The sequence below is a fragment of the Takifugu flavidus genome, unplaced genomic scaffold, assembly GCF_003711565.1.
Source record: "Takifugu flavidus isolate HTHZ2018 unplaced genomic scaffold, ASM371156v2 ctg398, whole genome shotgun sequence".
NCBI classification, from domain to species: Eukaryota; Metazoa; Chordata; class Actinopteri; order Tetraodontiformes; family Tetraodontidae; genus Takifugu; species Takifugu flavidus.
In genome coordinates, this window is record NW_026622018.1 from 13,030 (window position 1) to 29,461 (window position 16,432).

A 16,432-nucleotide genomic window follows, 5' to 3' on the forward strand; every position below is an offset into this window, starting at 1 on the left:
GGCTACATCGTGGAGGAGGGGCGGGTGCGCGCAGATCCGGCCAAGATCCAGGCTGTGGTGGAGTGGCCACGCCCCACCGACCGCACTCAGCTTCGTCGGTTCCTTGGGTTCGCCGGGTTCATCCGGCGGTTCATCAAAGGGTTCAGTCAAGTGGCTGCCCCTCTCTCCGCTCTCACCTCCACCTCGCGCCCTTTCGCCTGGACACCGGAGGCTGAGACCGCCTTCTCAGCCCTCAAGGACAGGTTCACGACGGCTCCGGTGCTCGCCCATCCAGACCCCGCTCGGCAGTTCATCGTCGAGGTCGATGCTTCGGACGCGGGCATCGGGGCAGTCCTCTCCCAGCGGTCCGAGGCAGACCAGAAGATTCACCCATGTGCCTACTTTTCCCGCCGTTTTGATCCGGCTGAACGAAATTACGATGTGGGCAACAGGGAACTTCTGGCGGTCTATGGAGCCTTGGTGGAGTGGAGACACTGGCTGGAGGGAGCAAAGCACCCGTTCCTTGTGTGGTCGGACCATAAGAACTTGACCTATGTGAGAACGGCCAAGAGACTCAATCCCAGACAGGGCCGCTGGGCTCTCTTCTTCAGTCGGTTTGATTTCACCCTCACTTTCCGTCCTGGTTCCAAGAATATCCGGGCTGATGCCCTCTCCCGCCAGTTTCCGGAGGAATTCCCCGGCGCCCCCAGGGACCCTGACACCATCGTTCCCCCGGCCCGGGTCATAGGGGTCATCTCCTGGCCGATCGAGACGGCCGTCGAGCAAGCCCAGAGACGAGCCAGATCCTGGGAACGGCCTCAGGGCCGAATGTTCGTGCCTTCCTCCGTCCGGCCGGCCGCAGGTGCTAGAGTGGGGCCACTCCAGTTGTTTCGCCTGCCATCCTGGCGTGCGTCGGACGGCGGAGTTTGTGCAGCGGCGCTTCTGGTGGCCCAACCTCCAAGAGGATGTTCGGGAGTTTGTGGGCGCCTGCACGGTCTGTGCCCGCAGCAAGGCCTCCCATCGCTCGCCAGCAGGCCTTCTGCACCCCCTTCCCGTCCCCAGTCGACCCTGGTCTCACGTAGCCCTGGATTTTGTGACGGGCCTCCCCGTCTCGCAGGGGAACGACACCATCCTGACCATTGTGGACCGCTTCTCCAAGGGGGTCCACTTTGTCGCCCTCCCCAAACTCCCTTCTGCTGCAGAAACAGCTGAACTCCTGGTCTCCCACGTTGTACGTCTCCATGGGATCCCCCTTGACGTGGTCTCTGACCGTGGCCCCCAATTCACTTCTAGGGTGTGGCAGGCCTTCTGCAAGGGGATTGGGGCCACGGTCAGCCTGTCCTCTGGGTACCACCCCCAGTCCAACGGACAAGCCGAACGGGCCAACCAGGCTTTGGAGGCGGCCCTGCGCTGCGTGACCACCAGCAATCCTGCCTCCTGGTCCAAGTTCCTGCCGTGGGTGGAATACTCCCTCAACGCCATGGAGAGCTCTGCTACTGGTATGTCCCCCTTTCAATGTTTCCTGGGCTACCAACCCCCTCTGTTCCCCCAGCAGGAGCTGGAGATCGCAGTGCCGTCTACCAGGGCCCATCTCCGCCGATGTAGGCGCATCTGGAAGACTGCCCGCAAAGCCATCTTGCGGGCCACTGAGCAGTCCCGGCGTTCGGCCAACCGGCGAAGGAGGCCGGCCCCTGCTTACCGGCCTGGCCAGAAGGTCTGGCTGTTGGCCCGGGACCTGCCCCTCCAGACCTCGCAGACTCAGACTCGCAGAAACCCCCCGCTACATCGGTCCATACACCATCTGCAGCATCGTCAACCCCTCTGCAGTCCGTTTGGATCTCCCTGCCGCCCTCAAGGTTCACCCGGTCTTCCACGTCTCGCTCATTAAACCCTTCTCCACCAGCCCCCTGTCCCCTCCTGCTCCGACTCCACCTCCCCCACAGGTCCTGTCGGACGGAGAGCCGGTGTGGAGCGTTAACAAGCTGCTGGCGGTCCGCCGACGGGGAAGGGGCTTCCAGTACCTGGTGGATTGGGTGGGTTACGGCCCCGAAGACCGGAGCTGGGTGCCCCCATCCTATCTCGCTGACCCCTCCCTCCTCGAAGACTTCTACCGAGAGCACCCGGATGCTCCTGGGCGGTCGTCCGGTGCCTCCCGTAAGGGGGGGGTACTGTTGTGACTCCTACTCTGGCCCCACCTCCTCCTGGGCAATCAGCTCAACCACCACCACCTGGGCCCTCTCCTGCAGCTGCACCCAATCCACCCAAACGACTCTGCACCCATAAAAGGCCCCTATGCACTCAGGCCAGTGCTTGATCTTACTGATGTTTTTGGCAACACGTCCCGTGGACCCAGCATCTCTCCAGGCTCCCCAGCGACTCCCTGCGTCTTCCAGCGACGACTCTACAACCTTCCTAGCCCCTCTTCCTCTGACCTCTTCCTCTTCCCCTTCCTCGGACGGATTTCTCCTATCCTCTGGACACTTGGACTCCCCCACAGACTCTCGCCCCTGGATCTCGAACTTGGTTCGTCTGCCGCATCACGCACCTATAGTTTGTCTCGGCCTCTCTCATTTAGTTTCTTCCCTCCTGTTTTTTTTTTGCTTCATTAAACCTTTTGAGTTTACTTTTAATTCCCGTGTCTGTCTGCCTTCTTTGGGGTTCCGCCACACTTGACCGCCAGTCCTCTCGAGCGTAACACCTCTCTCGGCTCAGACAGCTTTACCTACACAACAACAGACTGTCTGTGGTGCAGCAGGGGAGTCTGGATCTGTTGCCTGGCTTAGAGGTATGTGACGGAAAGACAGCTATACATATATTTACAGTGCATCTGTCCCTCCTCCATCCTCTGATGTTCTGTCCGTCTGGCCAGGTGCTAAACTTGAGTAACAACATCTCCTGGATAGACGGCGAGGCTCTAGCACCTCTCTACAGCCTTGCTATCCTCGCTCTGGAGGGAACAACCTGCATCATCTCAAGTTCAAGACATTCCTCAGCCTTCATACATCGGCCACCCACATCACGCTGTCAGGTTTCCAAAAATCAACTATACTCTAGCGAAAGAAAGTCTCGAGCTGTTTCAACGCTTAGTGCTAATCTAAAACTGTAACATAAAGGAACAGCATATAATGTTTTAGCTAACAATAGTGATTCCACAATTTCCTCATAGCTTAAATAAAAGTTTGCTGTTCAATTGTCTCCAGCATTTCAAAATAAATGTAGTTTTCTCGGGTGTGAAACCAACAAAGCATCCTGTACAGTCACAGTTCTACCTCTCCCCATGCTCCACCAGCCAACCCCTGGAACTGTGACTGCGAACTTCACCGCGTCTTCAGCAAGATCCTCTACGTCCGCCACCTCCACGTCGACGACTATCGCAACGTGACCTGTCGGGACCCGCCGCAGCTGGCCGGGTCATCGCTGTCGTGGGTTGACAGCCAGCTCTGCTTGGCGGAAACAGTCACGGTGCTTGTGATCACAGTGACTGTCATGGTGACGGTCGTGGCAGCTGTAGTGATGGCGGAGCGGAACAGGAAGAGGAACAGTGGAAAGAAGTGGGATGCTGAGTCACAGACACAAACATAGAGCCCAGAATTGACGAGTCGTTATTAGAGTGACAAGGTTGCAGCACTCTGACTGATATTAAGCAATTATTTATTTATTCTTTTTATGATCTCTATTAATTTTATGTATTCATCCAAACTAAACAACCATAAGCTGCTGTTGTTTATGTCTAATTTACAGCTCCTTGGGTACCAGCCCATGGCGTTCCCGTGGAAATGTGCTAAATAATGTATATTAAATCTACCAACCTCAAGTTTCTGGTAATCAATGATAAGTCAGACCTCCCAAAACTCTGATGCTCATGCACCCTTTAATTGGACTTAATTTGTCTTTTTGCATCTGCGCCTATGTAAAAAGTTGGAGGTAGGGTCATGTGATGCAGGCGGCGAGGAAAGGCTGTTCAGAAAGCAAAGTGAGTGCCGTTTGTTGTGCGTGGAGCTGCGGTACCACAGAGCCAGCTGACCCAGTCCACAACTGAACGACGGGCACACAAGCATAGGAAGTGGAACACTATGGGAAGGGGAGTTCATGTTTTATGGTCATATATCCACATATGCCTCAATAAAAAAGAAGAGGTGATTCTGGAACAGATTTAATAGATTTTATTGATCTTTAAACTCCACCTGACAGCATCAGCATCTATTCTTGAGTATAATGATAATTAAAGAGGAAATTGTGATTAATTCCAAACAGACATGATTTTGATCACCAAAAGAAAAGATAAAGAAATGTGTGAGGATTAAATCACAGTTGCATCCATCACTTTTAGAAACACGTTTGCCACGAGTGACATTTCTACTCTGATATGTGTGGAGCTGCGGCGGCTTCTGCGCTGAATGGCCTTTTTCATCTCTTGCACCAGGATCGTCTTGTTCCTCTTGATGTTGTCCCTCGCGATGTCCAACAACTCGTTCATCATGTCGTTGTTGTAGGGCCGTTGGAAGGTGCAGAACTCCTCCATCTTTGCCTGCAATTCTTTTGCATCTATAGGAAACAGTCAAAAACTGCTTAGTTTTCTGAATATGGAGATTAAAATCTCATTGTTTTGAAGCCTGGACACACGGCAATCAGAAATATAGGACAATAAAGGACAAATCCAAAGGGAAAACTGTTCAGGGAATCAGGCCCACTGCAGCAAAACAGGACTGTCAGATGGAGGGAAGGGAAACAAACCTCTGCAGTTGGCTCTGTTGAAGAGCGGCATGTAAACGATGGTTGGCTCCTTCTCCTTCCCCTCAAACACGTAACAATCTTTGGGCCAGTCTTTCTCCTTCTTGATTTGGTCATCTATCTCTGGAAAAGGCTTCCCTTTGTCCAGTGCATATTTCTTTGCAAGAGTCAGGGTCTGGAAAGCAGAAACAAAAAACAACAACCGTGAGGTGAACATGATGTTTGTAGGAGATGAATGAAGTTCGATTTCACCTCGGGGAGCACAGGGAAAACCTGATTGTGTTTCCGGATTATTAGAAGGACTGATCGGTATCAGGAAAAAGAGAGCTGCTGTACAAATGACTGAGCTAACGGAGATGTTTTTGATCAGACAACTGCTGTTTGAATGCATTTAACTGCACCTCAAATACTTCTCCAGCACTGAAGTCTGGTGCTATGATGAGGTCAATGTCTCTTTTCGCTCCAAGAAATGGAGGGTAGGGTACGTTCATCCACAGCCCAGCATCGATCAGGTAGAAGATCTCTTTGGAACGGAGGGTAGATGGAATGGTGGCATCTGTCAAAAAGAGAAAACAAACATATGTTTATACTTTTTTTCTTTATCTTTGGCTTTCTGGTAAATTCCTGTACAACATTTTCATGTGTGTGAAACATTCCATATAGATGCTTTTAGGATTTTAAGGTTTTAGATGAAGCCCAGCTCACATGTCAGGTGTAGGCTTATTAAAAATGGAATTGCACCAATTTCACTTCAATCAATTAATCCCTTTTTTCTGTTTTACTTTATGAAATCTTTCCAGCTGTGCAAAGCAAACACATAAAAACTCATATTAAACATTTAAAATCAACCTAACCTTGAAACTCATATGTTACTGTTGAAGGTTTAATTAAGTGGCTCTTGTCAGAAACGAAACCGTTAATGTATGTCCGTATAAAAACCTTAAAAGCTGTGGCTCGTATAGACTTTAAGGCTGCTGCTACTGTCACAATCATGATCAAGGTGAATTTCTGCCATCTCTACTTAAAGTGTGTTTTGGATTTTGGTAGCATTGGAATTTTAGTTTTTTGTTTTGTTTTTGTCAATTAAGTTGGTATTTAAAAAATTAAAAAAACTAATAAACAACATATTAAAAAAAAAATCTCCGTCTCACCATGTGAACAGTAGAGGAAGTTGTTGGTATTTCCCCATTCCCATTTTATAAGTAGAGGTGGGAGTAACTTCAAAAGCTTACACACTAAAAGGGAAGCAGGTGCAGAAAAAGGATAAATGACTTTGGCAGGTTTGATCTCTGTTTGAGCAGTTAGGATGTAAATCTTACAAAGTTGAAATTGCTGTGATTTACAGACTGCAAATTTTGACAACAAAGCTCCAGCTCTTCGATCAGCAGTGTGATGTTTTCCTGGGAGACAGTTTTTCCCTCCTCCAAAGAACTTGTTTTCAGCAGATTCATGTGACCAGATTCTATGATTTCTGCAAAAAAGAAGAGCATCAATTTAAAGGTATCCCAGCCAAAGGGAATCTAAGGGGTTGATGTGACTATATAAACGCGTCCAGCTTCACTTTACTGGGTGCATCTTCATCACCTTTTAGCTTTTCCTGAAGTTTCTCCAGGATAGCCAGAAGCTCAGGATCCGTAGTGGTGCGTTTGATCAGGTTTAAAATGTGATCAATGGCCACATAAATAAGGTGGGCTTGAGTAGGAATGTCTCCAAATTCAGCCCCTGCAAAACGTGCACACACACAAAAGCAGAATGTAACCTCAACATGAGCTGTATCCTTGCAGCATTTAATATGAAAGCATCAAACTACCTCTGAGAGGGAACAAGTGATGGATGATTGTCTGCCAGTCCGCCAATGCGCTGCCACAAATACCTGCCGTGAGCCACATGAATGATGAAAAGCGTGATTCAGGCGAATAAATAAGTGCCCGTGTTGAACTCCTGCAGCGTTTCACTGTGTTCTTCTTGCTGACTTTGCAGGTTTTCTTAAAAAGGTTGATGTCAAGAAATGTCACCAAACAGTGGACCAAGCAGTCACTGCCTACTTTAATTTTACAAGAGTTTCATCTGAAACTTTATTTCACTGTTCGCTGTCTAAACAAATCCCAGTCCAGCATTTGTCCAGTGCTGACTCTGATTTTTAGGGTTTTTCCTCATGTTAAAGTAAAACAAACATTAAATAGACATTTCAATCTGACAAACAAGAGTTTTTAATCTGGGCGTGACAATGATTCCTTTTACTTCAACAATTTGCAAACAATCACCTTGAAGTTTGACCACGTCCATCTCTGGCTTCTCCTCAACCAGCTGTCCAGCACGGAACCTGCTCCCCAGATGAGCCGTTTTAATGAACCAGTCCATGTCAGTCAAACCAGACTCATGGGGACTTATTTCAAACCAGTGCCCTGAAAGTTAGAGACTCAGTGAATTACTTGACCGAAAGGACTGGGTCAGCAATTGACAGATTATGGTCTTGAGCATGTAATAAATGTGACTTCACCTATTTAATAATGTGAGCGTATATTTAATCCATCTACCAGTAAAATCTGGCCCTACCCTGACACATCAGAGGTAGTACACCCTCCTCTGTGTGCCACAGATACCAGGGAAGTGCATGTGATGGTACCGTTTTCAGGCTTGTCTGATGTACATTCCCTCTCTACAGTGGAGTAAATGGGATACGGGTTGGTGGCACTTCTGTTGGCATCCCCTGAAAGATGTCGAAGATCCAGCTGGAGAGATGCAAAACATTACATTGTGAGGAACTGCATTATACTCTTTTTGATGGTGTTTCATTTAAAAAACGTAATGTATATTTGCTTTATAGTAAAAAACCTGCTGGGAAAGTTCAAGCCATCAAGGGTCTTGGGCCTCAATATCTTCTATGCTAAACTGCTACACTAAATGATGATGAAGTACTTGGAACACATCATGAAATCAAATTGTGCATGTCAGGTTTTCTGCGTACAATAATTGTGTAAGAAAAGATAAAATCCTGACATGACAACAGCATTCATCATCGGTGTCAGAGTCCTCAGTAAAAGGGAATTTATGAGGTCATTGTGGAAGAGTGAGAGAAATAAACTGATAATTCAGTGTGCAGTTATCATGGAGGACACACAATGTTTCAGCAACGGACTGACACAACAGGTGCATCACATTTTATTGATTTAAAACAGCAGTAGTAATGACAAACCATATAGTCTGTGTCTACAGAAGGCTGATAGGAGGTACCTGCGGTGTCCTCCATTCGATATCGTTGTCTTCTGCTTAATGTGTGGTGTGTGGTGTGTGTGTGTGTGTGTGTGTGTGAGACCTGCTTACAGTGGCTGTGGTCCAGGTGAGACTAGGGATGTTACAACATTTGAGAAGTTTTGATTTAAGTTTTGCATTTTCTCAACTCCCCCTCCTGACTGCAACTGATACTCTTTCTCACAGCTGTCTCATTTCCAAAGTGCCTGCCAATATCCAAAGATATTGCTTTTATGGAATTCTCCATCTGGGAATGAGTTCTGTTGGAAAATCATTTGCCCCTTTTGAAGAGGTGGCATATTTTGTGATGGCGGCGGTAGCTCAGTCTGTTGGCAGCTGGCTGAAAAGCAGAGGGTTCCCAGTTCAAGCCCCAGTGCAGATAAACACATGGACAGTGTTCTGCTAGTAGGGGAACGTGCCAGAACACTTTCCGAGCACTGCCAAGGTACTCTTGAGCAAGGTACCGAACCCACAAATTCTCACATAGACTCCTACCTTCGCCCATCATGTATTCTCCCCATGACTCCAAACGAAGATAAAGCAGTTAGCGTTTACGGTCAGATTTTAGGAAGTTTTAGTCCATCTAACGGAAACCGCCATAACTTTAATCGAAACAGGAGTCACTTTCAAAATTCTCAGAAATTCTCCATGGTGATAAAGAAATTGTGCAATTGTGTTCTTAACTTAGCATGACCTCAAAGGCTTGAATTGTCTCAGCAGTGTGACGTGTTGGATATGGACCCAATAGCAGTACACTTGAGCTCAGGATCAATTGGTAAAGTCTTTATTAGAATACAGCAAACACAGTAGCAAACTCGGATTTGATCGACGACTTCAGGAAACAGCCCTTTCTTCAGACCAGTGGCCCAAAAGGAGTCTCTGGGTTTAGGATTTGGGGAAGGGAATGGGTTTACTCTTGGTGGAATGGTCGAGGGGAGGGGTCCAGAGCCGGACGGCAAGGCAGAGGAACCGATGAGGGGCAAGCGGCAGGCGTGGTCGGAGACAAGAAGCAGGTAGGTTTTCCGGGGAACAGGTGAGGGCAGAACAAAGACTGGCAGGGTTGGTAACAGGAAATCAGGCAGGAAAATAATGCTGGAAAGTATTGCATTGAAGCTGAAGAACAATCTGGCAAGGAGTGTGAGTGGCAGGTAAAGTGGAAAACTACTGAGGGCAGGAGGGAAATGGGTGGAGGGAGCTGTGACAAGCACTTTTTTTTTTTAACCTGGTAGGCTCCCAGAAAGTTTCCACTGAATTTCTACACTGAATGACTTCTACATTTGTAAATTACTTCTACAAGCCAGCGAATGAGAATCGCTCCAAATGTGAGGTACCAACTGTTTTCAGGGTAAGAGCAACCAACTCATGTCCACTTCTCTCAGTAATTTCAAATCTTTAATGCACAACCTTTAATAATAACTAATCACTAATGGTTTATTAATTTTATATCTTAAGTGAAAGCAGATGCAACTCAACTTCTGTAAATCGGTTACTGGGAGATGACAGTGTAAGTTAGTTTCTTCCTTGTCCTCTACTTTTGGCTGGTTTAATCTGGTGCTGAAATGCAAAACAACTTCTCTCTTAAGGAACACAGAGATTTTAAGTCGCACATAAAGGCAGTCGCGATAGATAGCGATTTACAGTGTTGTGCAGCGCACAGAATTGGTGAGCAGGGACATGAGTTACTTTGATGATAGAAAGAAACACAGCATTATGTCATCTGAATAATTGACTTGTCACTACATAGCTTACTTCTCCAATTTTAGCCATGTCTCATCTCCATATTTATGGTAGGTGTAAGTTAGCTCCCCTGTACGTCAGTCCGTATGTCTGAAGAACCCCTGAAGATCTCCTTTGGGCCAATATCCAAGTGAACAGACATTATTTGTATAGAAAGTTCAATAAAGTAATAAAGTTCTTTATATATCACCGCCATGATAAGGGGAGCAGTAGTTTTTTCCACTTAAAGTACTTTAATAACCCCTCCTGAGACACGTGGTAAAACTGACTCAGTGAACAGATACCCAATAAAAAAGCCATAAAGAAAAAACAAACACATACATTTTATTGCATTTCTTCGAGCAAAAAAATAAATATGTACAGACGCATGCACATAAGCCCATACACGCTCATACCTGTGCATCTTTGAAGTTTATGACACATGTATAAAGGGAACATAATAAATGGTGAAGGATTTCTGTGAAGCCACAATCTGCAGTCTGAAGATAAAACCCAATGAGATCAGGATCTCTTTCACAAGGGTGACCTGGCCAAGAGGTCAGCAGCACATGTCATAGGGACAGTTACAGAAAGTGATAATATAGGTTAAAACATACATATTAGATCATAGAAAGCAATATATAATGCAGAAGAAAGAGTCAGTAAAGTGTCTCGAGAAAAATGCAGAGAATAAATATTGAGAGATGAAGAACACTGATCTTGTTCAAGACACTCTGAAACTGCTGAACTGAGTTCACTTCCTCATTCTTTGGACCTCTCATTACCTCAGTCACAGACAAAAAGAAATGACACTTAACTGGAAGTACAGCACTTCCTGAGACCACAATTGGTAAGAAGACAACCAATGAATAATTGTTGATCAGTTCAAGGAATATGGCCTAAAGGCTCGAGGGGCCTGTAGCACCTCTGACTGGAAGTCCCTGCAGAGGGTGGTGAGGACAGCGGAGAAAATCATCGGGACTTCACTTCCTCCCATCCAGGACACTGCTAAAAAATGCTGCTGACAAGGGCCAAAAACCTCACCAGAGACTCCTTCCACTCCCACCATGGACAGTTCTCACTGCTGGCCTCCGGGAGGAGGTTAAGCAGCCTACAGAGCAGAACAGCCAGGTTCAAAAACGGTTTGTTCACATATGCCATAAGATTCCTCAACACAGCCTAACATTCCTAACATTCCCCCACTCCTCACCACACACACCTAAACACAGGACTGCTCTTATTAGGACCTCTGTGCCTAATTGTCATTATATGTATATTTATACTTTTGTAAATACTATTGTCATTATTCCTGTTGTGCACTGAGCCATTGTATCGTACTTTCATTTTGATGCAAATCTTAATGGCAAATAAAGTCTGTCTATGTCTATATCAATTGTTGTTTTCTAGGAACTCGATTCATTCCCTCTTCCTCTTCAGTGATGTTTACATCGAATGAAAAGGTGAAACAAAACATCCACAGTAGATTTGCAGAATTACAAAATAGAGAACTGATACACAAAACCACAATAAATGACCATCTGCTACCTGGAAACTTTCACAGCAGCATTTGTACAGATTACTTTCACATTTACATGTAGAATGTGTATAATTTTACTTGGGTGTGTTGTTGTTAAGATGCTGAGCAATCGTGCAACTCACCTGGTTCCAATAATCTGCTGGTTGGCAGATTTCTTTAGCAGAATGTTCAGCTCTCCTTTCAGCTCCACATTGAGTGTCCATCAAAAACATACACACTTGAATAAGTTTGAAGCCAGTATCAACTAGAATGTTCTAGAATGTTTGTTGGACCAACCAGCCTTCCTTAAAGGCAGCAGAGGCTTCAAGATCTCACTGAAGACACCACACATAGTAAGCTCATTGATGGTGGCAGAAAACCTTGAACATGATGCCAGTTTGTTACATTCTATGAGAAACTTCCTGGATTTAATGATGTTTGCTGAACATGGATCACAGGTAGCCTCCACAGATAGAGAGAGAGTGATTCACAAGTGGCCTCTTCACACACAGAGGCAAAAACAAACAGCAACACTCGTCGCTGATCTGTAGCGTCCCCTTCTGGATGAGATGACACATTTAGGAAGAAGTGGTAGATAATAGATGAATGCTCACATTCCTTCTCTTGCAAGAGCATTGTGGTCAAGTGTCAACTAAGTGCCACTTCTCAAAAATGTGTATTTAATGTTTTTATAGTTTGTGAAATGATCATGTGGATAAAAGACATGACCTGCTGGCTGGCCACTGCTGAGCTTAGCAAATGTTTGGAGGTGAGAAAGCACTACAGTCCTCTATGGCCAGTTTCTGCCTGGTGCCTCCACAGCAGTGAAATGGTACAATTAAAAATGAAGTCTTTTTTTAAAGTGTGTTTCTAGTTGACATTGTCGCTGGATACACATCAGATGGAGAATTGGCAATGTTTTTCGGATATCTTCCAATCATGTTTTCTGTCATGTTTCCAATCATTTTCTTCCTTATTTGGATAGAACACACTTTTCTTCTTATCCTTGCAGCGATTATGTCAAGTTTGCACAGTGGCAACTTTTTCCATTTTATGGGTATTAGAATGGTGGGCTTCTTTCTAAGCATTCTGTTTTTTTCTTAACAATATCAGCATCTATTGCTTTTTGATCATGATATAAAGCTTTATCACACCCTTGAGTGACTTTAATCACTTTCAACAAAATAAAATGTAATATAATAATCATATGCTGTTGAGCCCTGCTGTCTTACAGCTGTATATATTGGCATATATTTATTGATTTTAATTCAGTTTGTTTGTGATGTGCTTGAAAACTCTGTCAAATGGATCTGTCACTACCTGCTCTTCTGCTGAGGTGGAGAATTCCACTCACTCTGCCACGCCCCTCCACCACCCCCATCTGATCAGCTTTCATCATTTTTACCTGTTTCTCCCTTTTAGGCCTAATTAAGCAACTTCTGGACATTCATGCCTTGCCAGATTGTTATTGCTCTATGCCTGACTATCCAGCACTTTGTTTGATCGGACTTATTAGTTTTGACCCTGCCTGCCTTGGACTTTTCCACCACGTCTCTGCCCTGGTAAATCTGACAACCTTCTGTCCCGATTAAGAGTTTTGCCATGTGTGGACTTTTGCACACTTTTGTTCCCTTTGCTGGTCCCTCCTCCAGCCTCCACCCACTCTGCTGATTGTCTGTCTTGACTCTCTCACCTGCTCTTATCTTCATTCTGCTTCATGTCTTCATGGCCTGACAAGGCAAAATAAGACTCCTGGAGCCATGATGTTCTACACTGTAAGTGTTGCTTTTTTGGGGAAGGGAGATGGCAAATCATAACATTGTTTTTGCTCATATTTAAGAGTGTAATTTTAGAATGATGGCAATATAGCAATGCCAGGATGGACAAAACAGCCATAATATTTTGTTTTCCCTCTGTTAGCAACTTATAGACACACTTCAGAATTCACTAAGCGTTGAAACAGCTCGAGACTTTCTTTAGCGAGAGCATAGTTGATTTTTGGAAACCTGACAGCGTGATGTGGGTGGCCATTGTATGAAGGCTGAGGAATGTCTTGAACTTGAGATGATGCAGGTTGTTTCCCTCCAGAGCGAGGATAGCAAGGCTGTAGAGAGGCGCTAGAGCCTCGCCGTCTATCCAGGAGATGTTGTTGTTACTCAAGTTTAGCACCTGCCCAGATGGACAGAACATCAGAGGGATGGAGGGACAGATGCACTGTAAATATACGTATAGCTGTCTTTCCGTCACATACCTCTAAGCCAGGCAACAGATCCAGACTCCCCTGCTGCACCACAGACAGTCTGTTGTTGTGTAGGTAAAGCTGTCTGAGCCGAGAGAGGCCTCTGAATACGCCAGAGCCAACCCACAAGAGCTGGTTCCAGCTGAGGTCCAGCTTCTCTATGCTGTCCAGATGCTCCAGACTGGGAAGACAGAGGAAGGAGAAACGGAAATGTAATCACTACTACTACTACTACTACTACTGCCACTGTTGCTATTACTACTACTACTACTGCTGCTGCTACTGCTGCTGCTGCTTACTACTACTACTGCTACTACTACTGCCACTGTTGCTATTAGTACTACTACTACTACTGCTACTACTGCTGCCACTGCTGCTACTACTACTGCTACTACTGCTGCTACTACTTCTGCTACTGCTGCTACTGCTGCTACTATTGCTACTACTACTTCTACTACTGCTGCTACTGCTGCTACTATTACTACTACTACTACTACTGCTGCTATTACTGCTACTACTGCTGCTACTACTGCTGCTACTGCTACTACTGCTACCACTGCTGCTACTACTGCTGCTACTGCTGCTACTACTACTGCTGATACTGCTGCTACTGCTGCTACTATTACTACTACTGCTACTACTGCTGTTACTATTGCTGCTACTGCTACTACTGCTACCACTGCTGCTACTACTGCTGCTACTGCTGCTACTACTACTGCTGATACTGCTGCTACTATTACTACTAGTACTGCTGCTGCTATTACTACTGTACTACTGCTGCTACTGCTGCTACTGCTGCTACTATTACTACTCTACTACTACTACTACTGCTACTGCTATTACTACTACTACTACTGCTACTAGTGCTGCTCCTACTTCTGCTACTGCTGCTGCTACTACTGCTACCACTGCCACTACTACTACTACTGCTGCTGCTGCTGCTGCTGCTCCTACTACTTCTGCTACTGCTACTGTGGTGGTGCAACCCGGAGCATATTCATGTCAAGGAGCGACTGTGCGTCGTGTGGATCGGACCCGACGTGGAACTTATTGCTATCGGACTCCGTCCATACTATTTGCCACGGGAGTTTACTAATGTCATCGCCATCAATGTTTATATTCCTCCGACCGGTAAAGCGAACACGGCCTGTGACGTTATTCACTCTGTCACGGCTGACCTGCAGACTAAACATCCCGGAGCCTTTATCCTCATCACAGGTGACTTCAGTCATGCCTCCCTTAAGCCCACTCTCCCTACATTCCATCAGTATGTCCAGTGCAGCACGAGAGACAGGAAGACTTTGGATTTACTGTATGCTAATGTCACCAGTGCATACACCTCCACGGCACTCCCTCCACTAGGCAAGTCTGATCATAATCTCGTGCTGCTCTCCCCATCATACACACCTGTAGTTCAGCAGCAATGTGAACCACATGTGAGGACCTGGATGGACTGACAGACTGTGTTTCTGACTACATCAAGTTCTGCACTGAGAACTCCGTCCCCACCAAGAAGGTACGCTGTTACCCAAACAACAAACCATGGGTGACAAGTGACCTGAAGGCCCTTTTGAACAAGAAGAAGAGAGCCTTCACTGCTGGGGACCCGGCTGAGCTAAGGAGTGTACAGAAGGAACTGAAACGCAGTCTGAAGGAGAGCAAGGACGCCTATAGGAAGAAGCTGGAGGAGAGACTGGAGAGGAACCAGACCAGGGATGTTTGGAGTGGGATGAGAACAATCACTGGCTTCCAGAAGAAAGGAATACGCTCAGCTGATGGGAACGTGGACCAAGCTAATGAGTTGAACCAGTTTTTCAACAGGTTTGATTCTAGCTATCCCCCAGCTGTCTCAATATTCCTCTGGATAACAATGGGTCCCCTTCACACCTCCCAGAGCCCCTAACACCTCTGCCAACTTCTTCCCCCTCCCCCCTGCTGACACCCCACATAAATTCCAACATGTCACCCATCCCCCCGACAGGACTATCCTTCACATCTAGCCAGGTGAGGAGAGAGCTGGAGAGGCTCAACCAGAGAAAGGCTGCCGGACCGGACGGCATCAGCCCACGAGTGCTGAAGAACTGCTCCAGGCAGCTGTGTGGAATACTGCAGCACCTGTTTAACCAGAGCCTTCATCTTCAGAGGATCCCTGTGCTTTGGAAGACATCCTGCCTGGTCCCGGTGCCGAAGAAGAAGAACCCATCTGTGGCACCGAGTGACTACAGGCCAATAGCACTGACCTCCCACATTATGAAGGCCATGGAGCGGCTGGTGCTGTCACACCTCAGACCTCTGGTGAGCCCCTTTCAGGACCCTCTGCAGTTTGCCTATCAGCCCAAGGTGGGGGTTGATGACGCAGTGATATACCTGCTGCAGAGGGCTTACTCCTCCTTGGACAGACTAAACACCACAGTGCGGGTCATGTTCTTCGACTTCTCTTCTGCCTTCAACACCATCCAGCCAAGACTGCTGAGGGCTAAGTTGGAGAACATGCAGATGGATGCTCCCCTTGTTTCTTGGATCGAGGACTACCTGACAGGTCCACCACAGTTTGTGAGACTGCGGAGCTGTGTGTCCGACCCCCTGATGAGCAACACAGGAGCTCCTCAAGGAACTGTGCTCTTCCCATTTCTGTTCACCACCTACACAGCTGACTTCCAGTACCACTCTGAGACATGTCACCTCCAGAAGTACTCAGATGACACAGTCATAGTCGGGTGTGTGGAGAATGGACAAGAGGATGAATACAGGGACCTTGTGGAGAGTTTTGTTAGGTGGAGCAGGGAGAACCTTCTGCAGCTCAATGTGACCAGACGAAGGAGATGGTGGTAGATTTCAGAAAAAGCAAGTCCCCTCCCTCCCCAGTCTGCATTAGTGGGAAAGATGTGGAAATAGTCTCATCTTACAGGTTCCTGGGTGTTCAGCTGGACAATAAACTGAAGTGGTCCACAAACACCGATGCTGTCTACAAGAAGGCCATGAGCAGACCCTGTTTCCTC

At 46.6% G+C, this 16,432-nt stretch overlaps 2 protein-coding genes and 1 long non-coding RNA gene across 3 annotated transcripts; 1 reads left to right on the top strand and 2 right to left on the bottom strand.

The window, feature by feature from the left end:
• The first annotated feature begins 2,640 nt into the window (after positions 1-2,640).
• Positions 2,641-3,697, top strand: LOC130520489 (uncharacterized). Its single transcript, XR_008948871.1, has 3 exons — positions 2,641-2,764; positions 2,849-3,007; positions 3,269-3,697. It is a non-coding gene; the product is annotated as an uncharacterized LOC130520489 (long non-coding RNA).
• A 430-nt stretch (positions 3,698-4,127) lies between these two features.
• Positions 4,128-6,177, bottom strand: LOC130520488 (cytosolic phospholipase A2 gamma-like). The gene is made up of 4 exons (XM_057024184.1): positions 5,862-6,177; positions 5,112-5,266; positions 4,714-4,885; positions 4,128-4,524 (listed from the first exon to the last, which is right to left on the bottom strand). Exons 2-4 carry the CDS (start codon positions 5,199-5,201, stop codon positions 4,280-4,282), a joined length of 507 nt encoding a protein of 168 aa, XP_056880164.1. The 5' UTR covers positions 5,202-5,266; positions 5,862-6,177; the 3' UTR covers positions 4,128-4,279.
• Positions 6,178-13,141: 6,964 nt separating this feature from the next.
• Positions 13,142-14,869, bottom strand: LOC130520482 (leucine-rich repeat-containing protein 38-like). The gene is made up of 3 exons (XM_057024179.1): positions 14,841-14,869; positions 13,446-13,614; positions 13,142-13,363 (listed from the first exon to the last, which is right to left on the bottom strand). The coding sequence occupies exons 1-3, from the start codon at positions 14,867-14,869 to the stop codon at positions 13,142-13,144; spliced, it is 420 nt and encodes a 139-aa protein (XP_056880159.1).
• Between the last annotated feature and the right edge of the window lie 1,563 nt (positions 14,870-16,432).

Excerpts from the sequence above, each read along its gene's own strand:
- LOC130520488 (XM_057024184.1), bottom strand. The coding sequence starts at position 5,201 with ATGAACGTACCCTACCCTCCATTTCTTGGAGCGAAAAGAGACATTGAC. Across the intron at positions 4,886-5,111 it reads GTGCTGGAGAAGTATTTGAG|ACCCTGACTCTTGCAAAGAA; the intron begins GTGCAGTTAAAT and ends TCTGCTTTCCAG. Across the intron at positions 4,525-4,713 it reads CAACAGAGCCAACTGCAGAG|ATGCAAAAGAATTGCAGGCA; the intron begins GTTTGTTTCCCT and ends TGTTTCCTATAG.
- LOC130520482 (XM_057024179.1), bottom strand. The coding sequence starts at position 14,869 with ATGTGGTTCACATTGCTGCTGAACTACAG. Across the intron at positions 13,615-14,840 it reads ACATTGCTGCTGAACTACAG|TCTGGAGCATCTGGACAGCA; the intron begins GTGTGTATGATG and ends CTGTCTTCCCAG. Across the intron at positions 13,364-13,445 it reads ATCTGTTGCCTGGCTTAGAG|GTGCTAAACTTGAGTAACAA; the intron begins GTATGTGACGGA and ends CCATCTGGGCAG.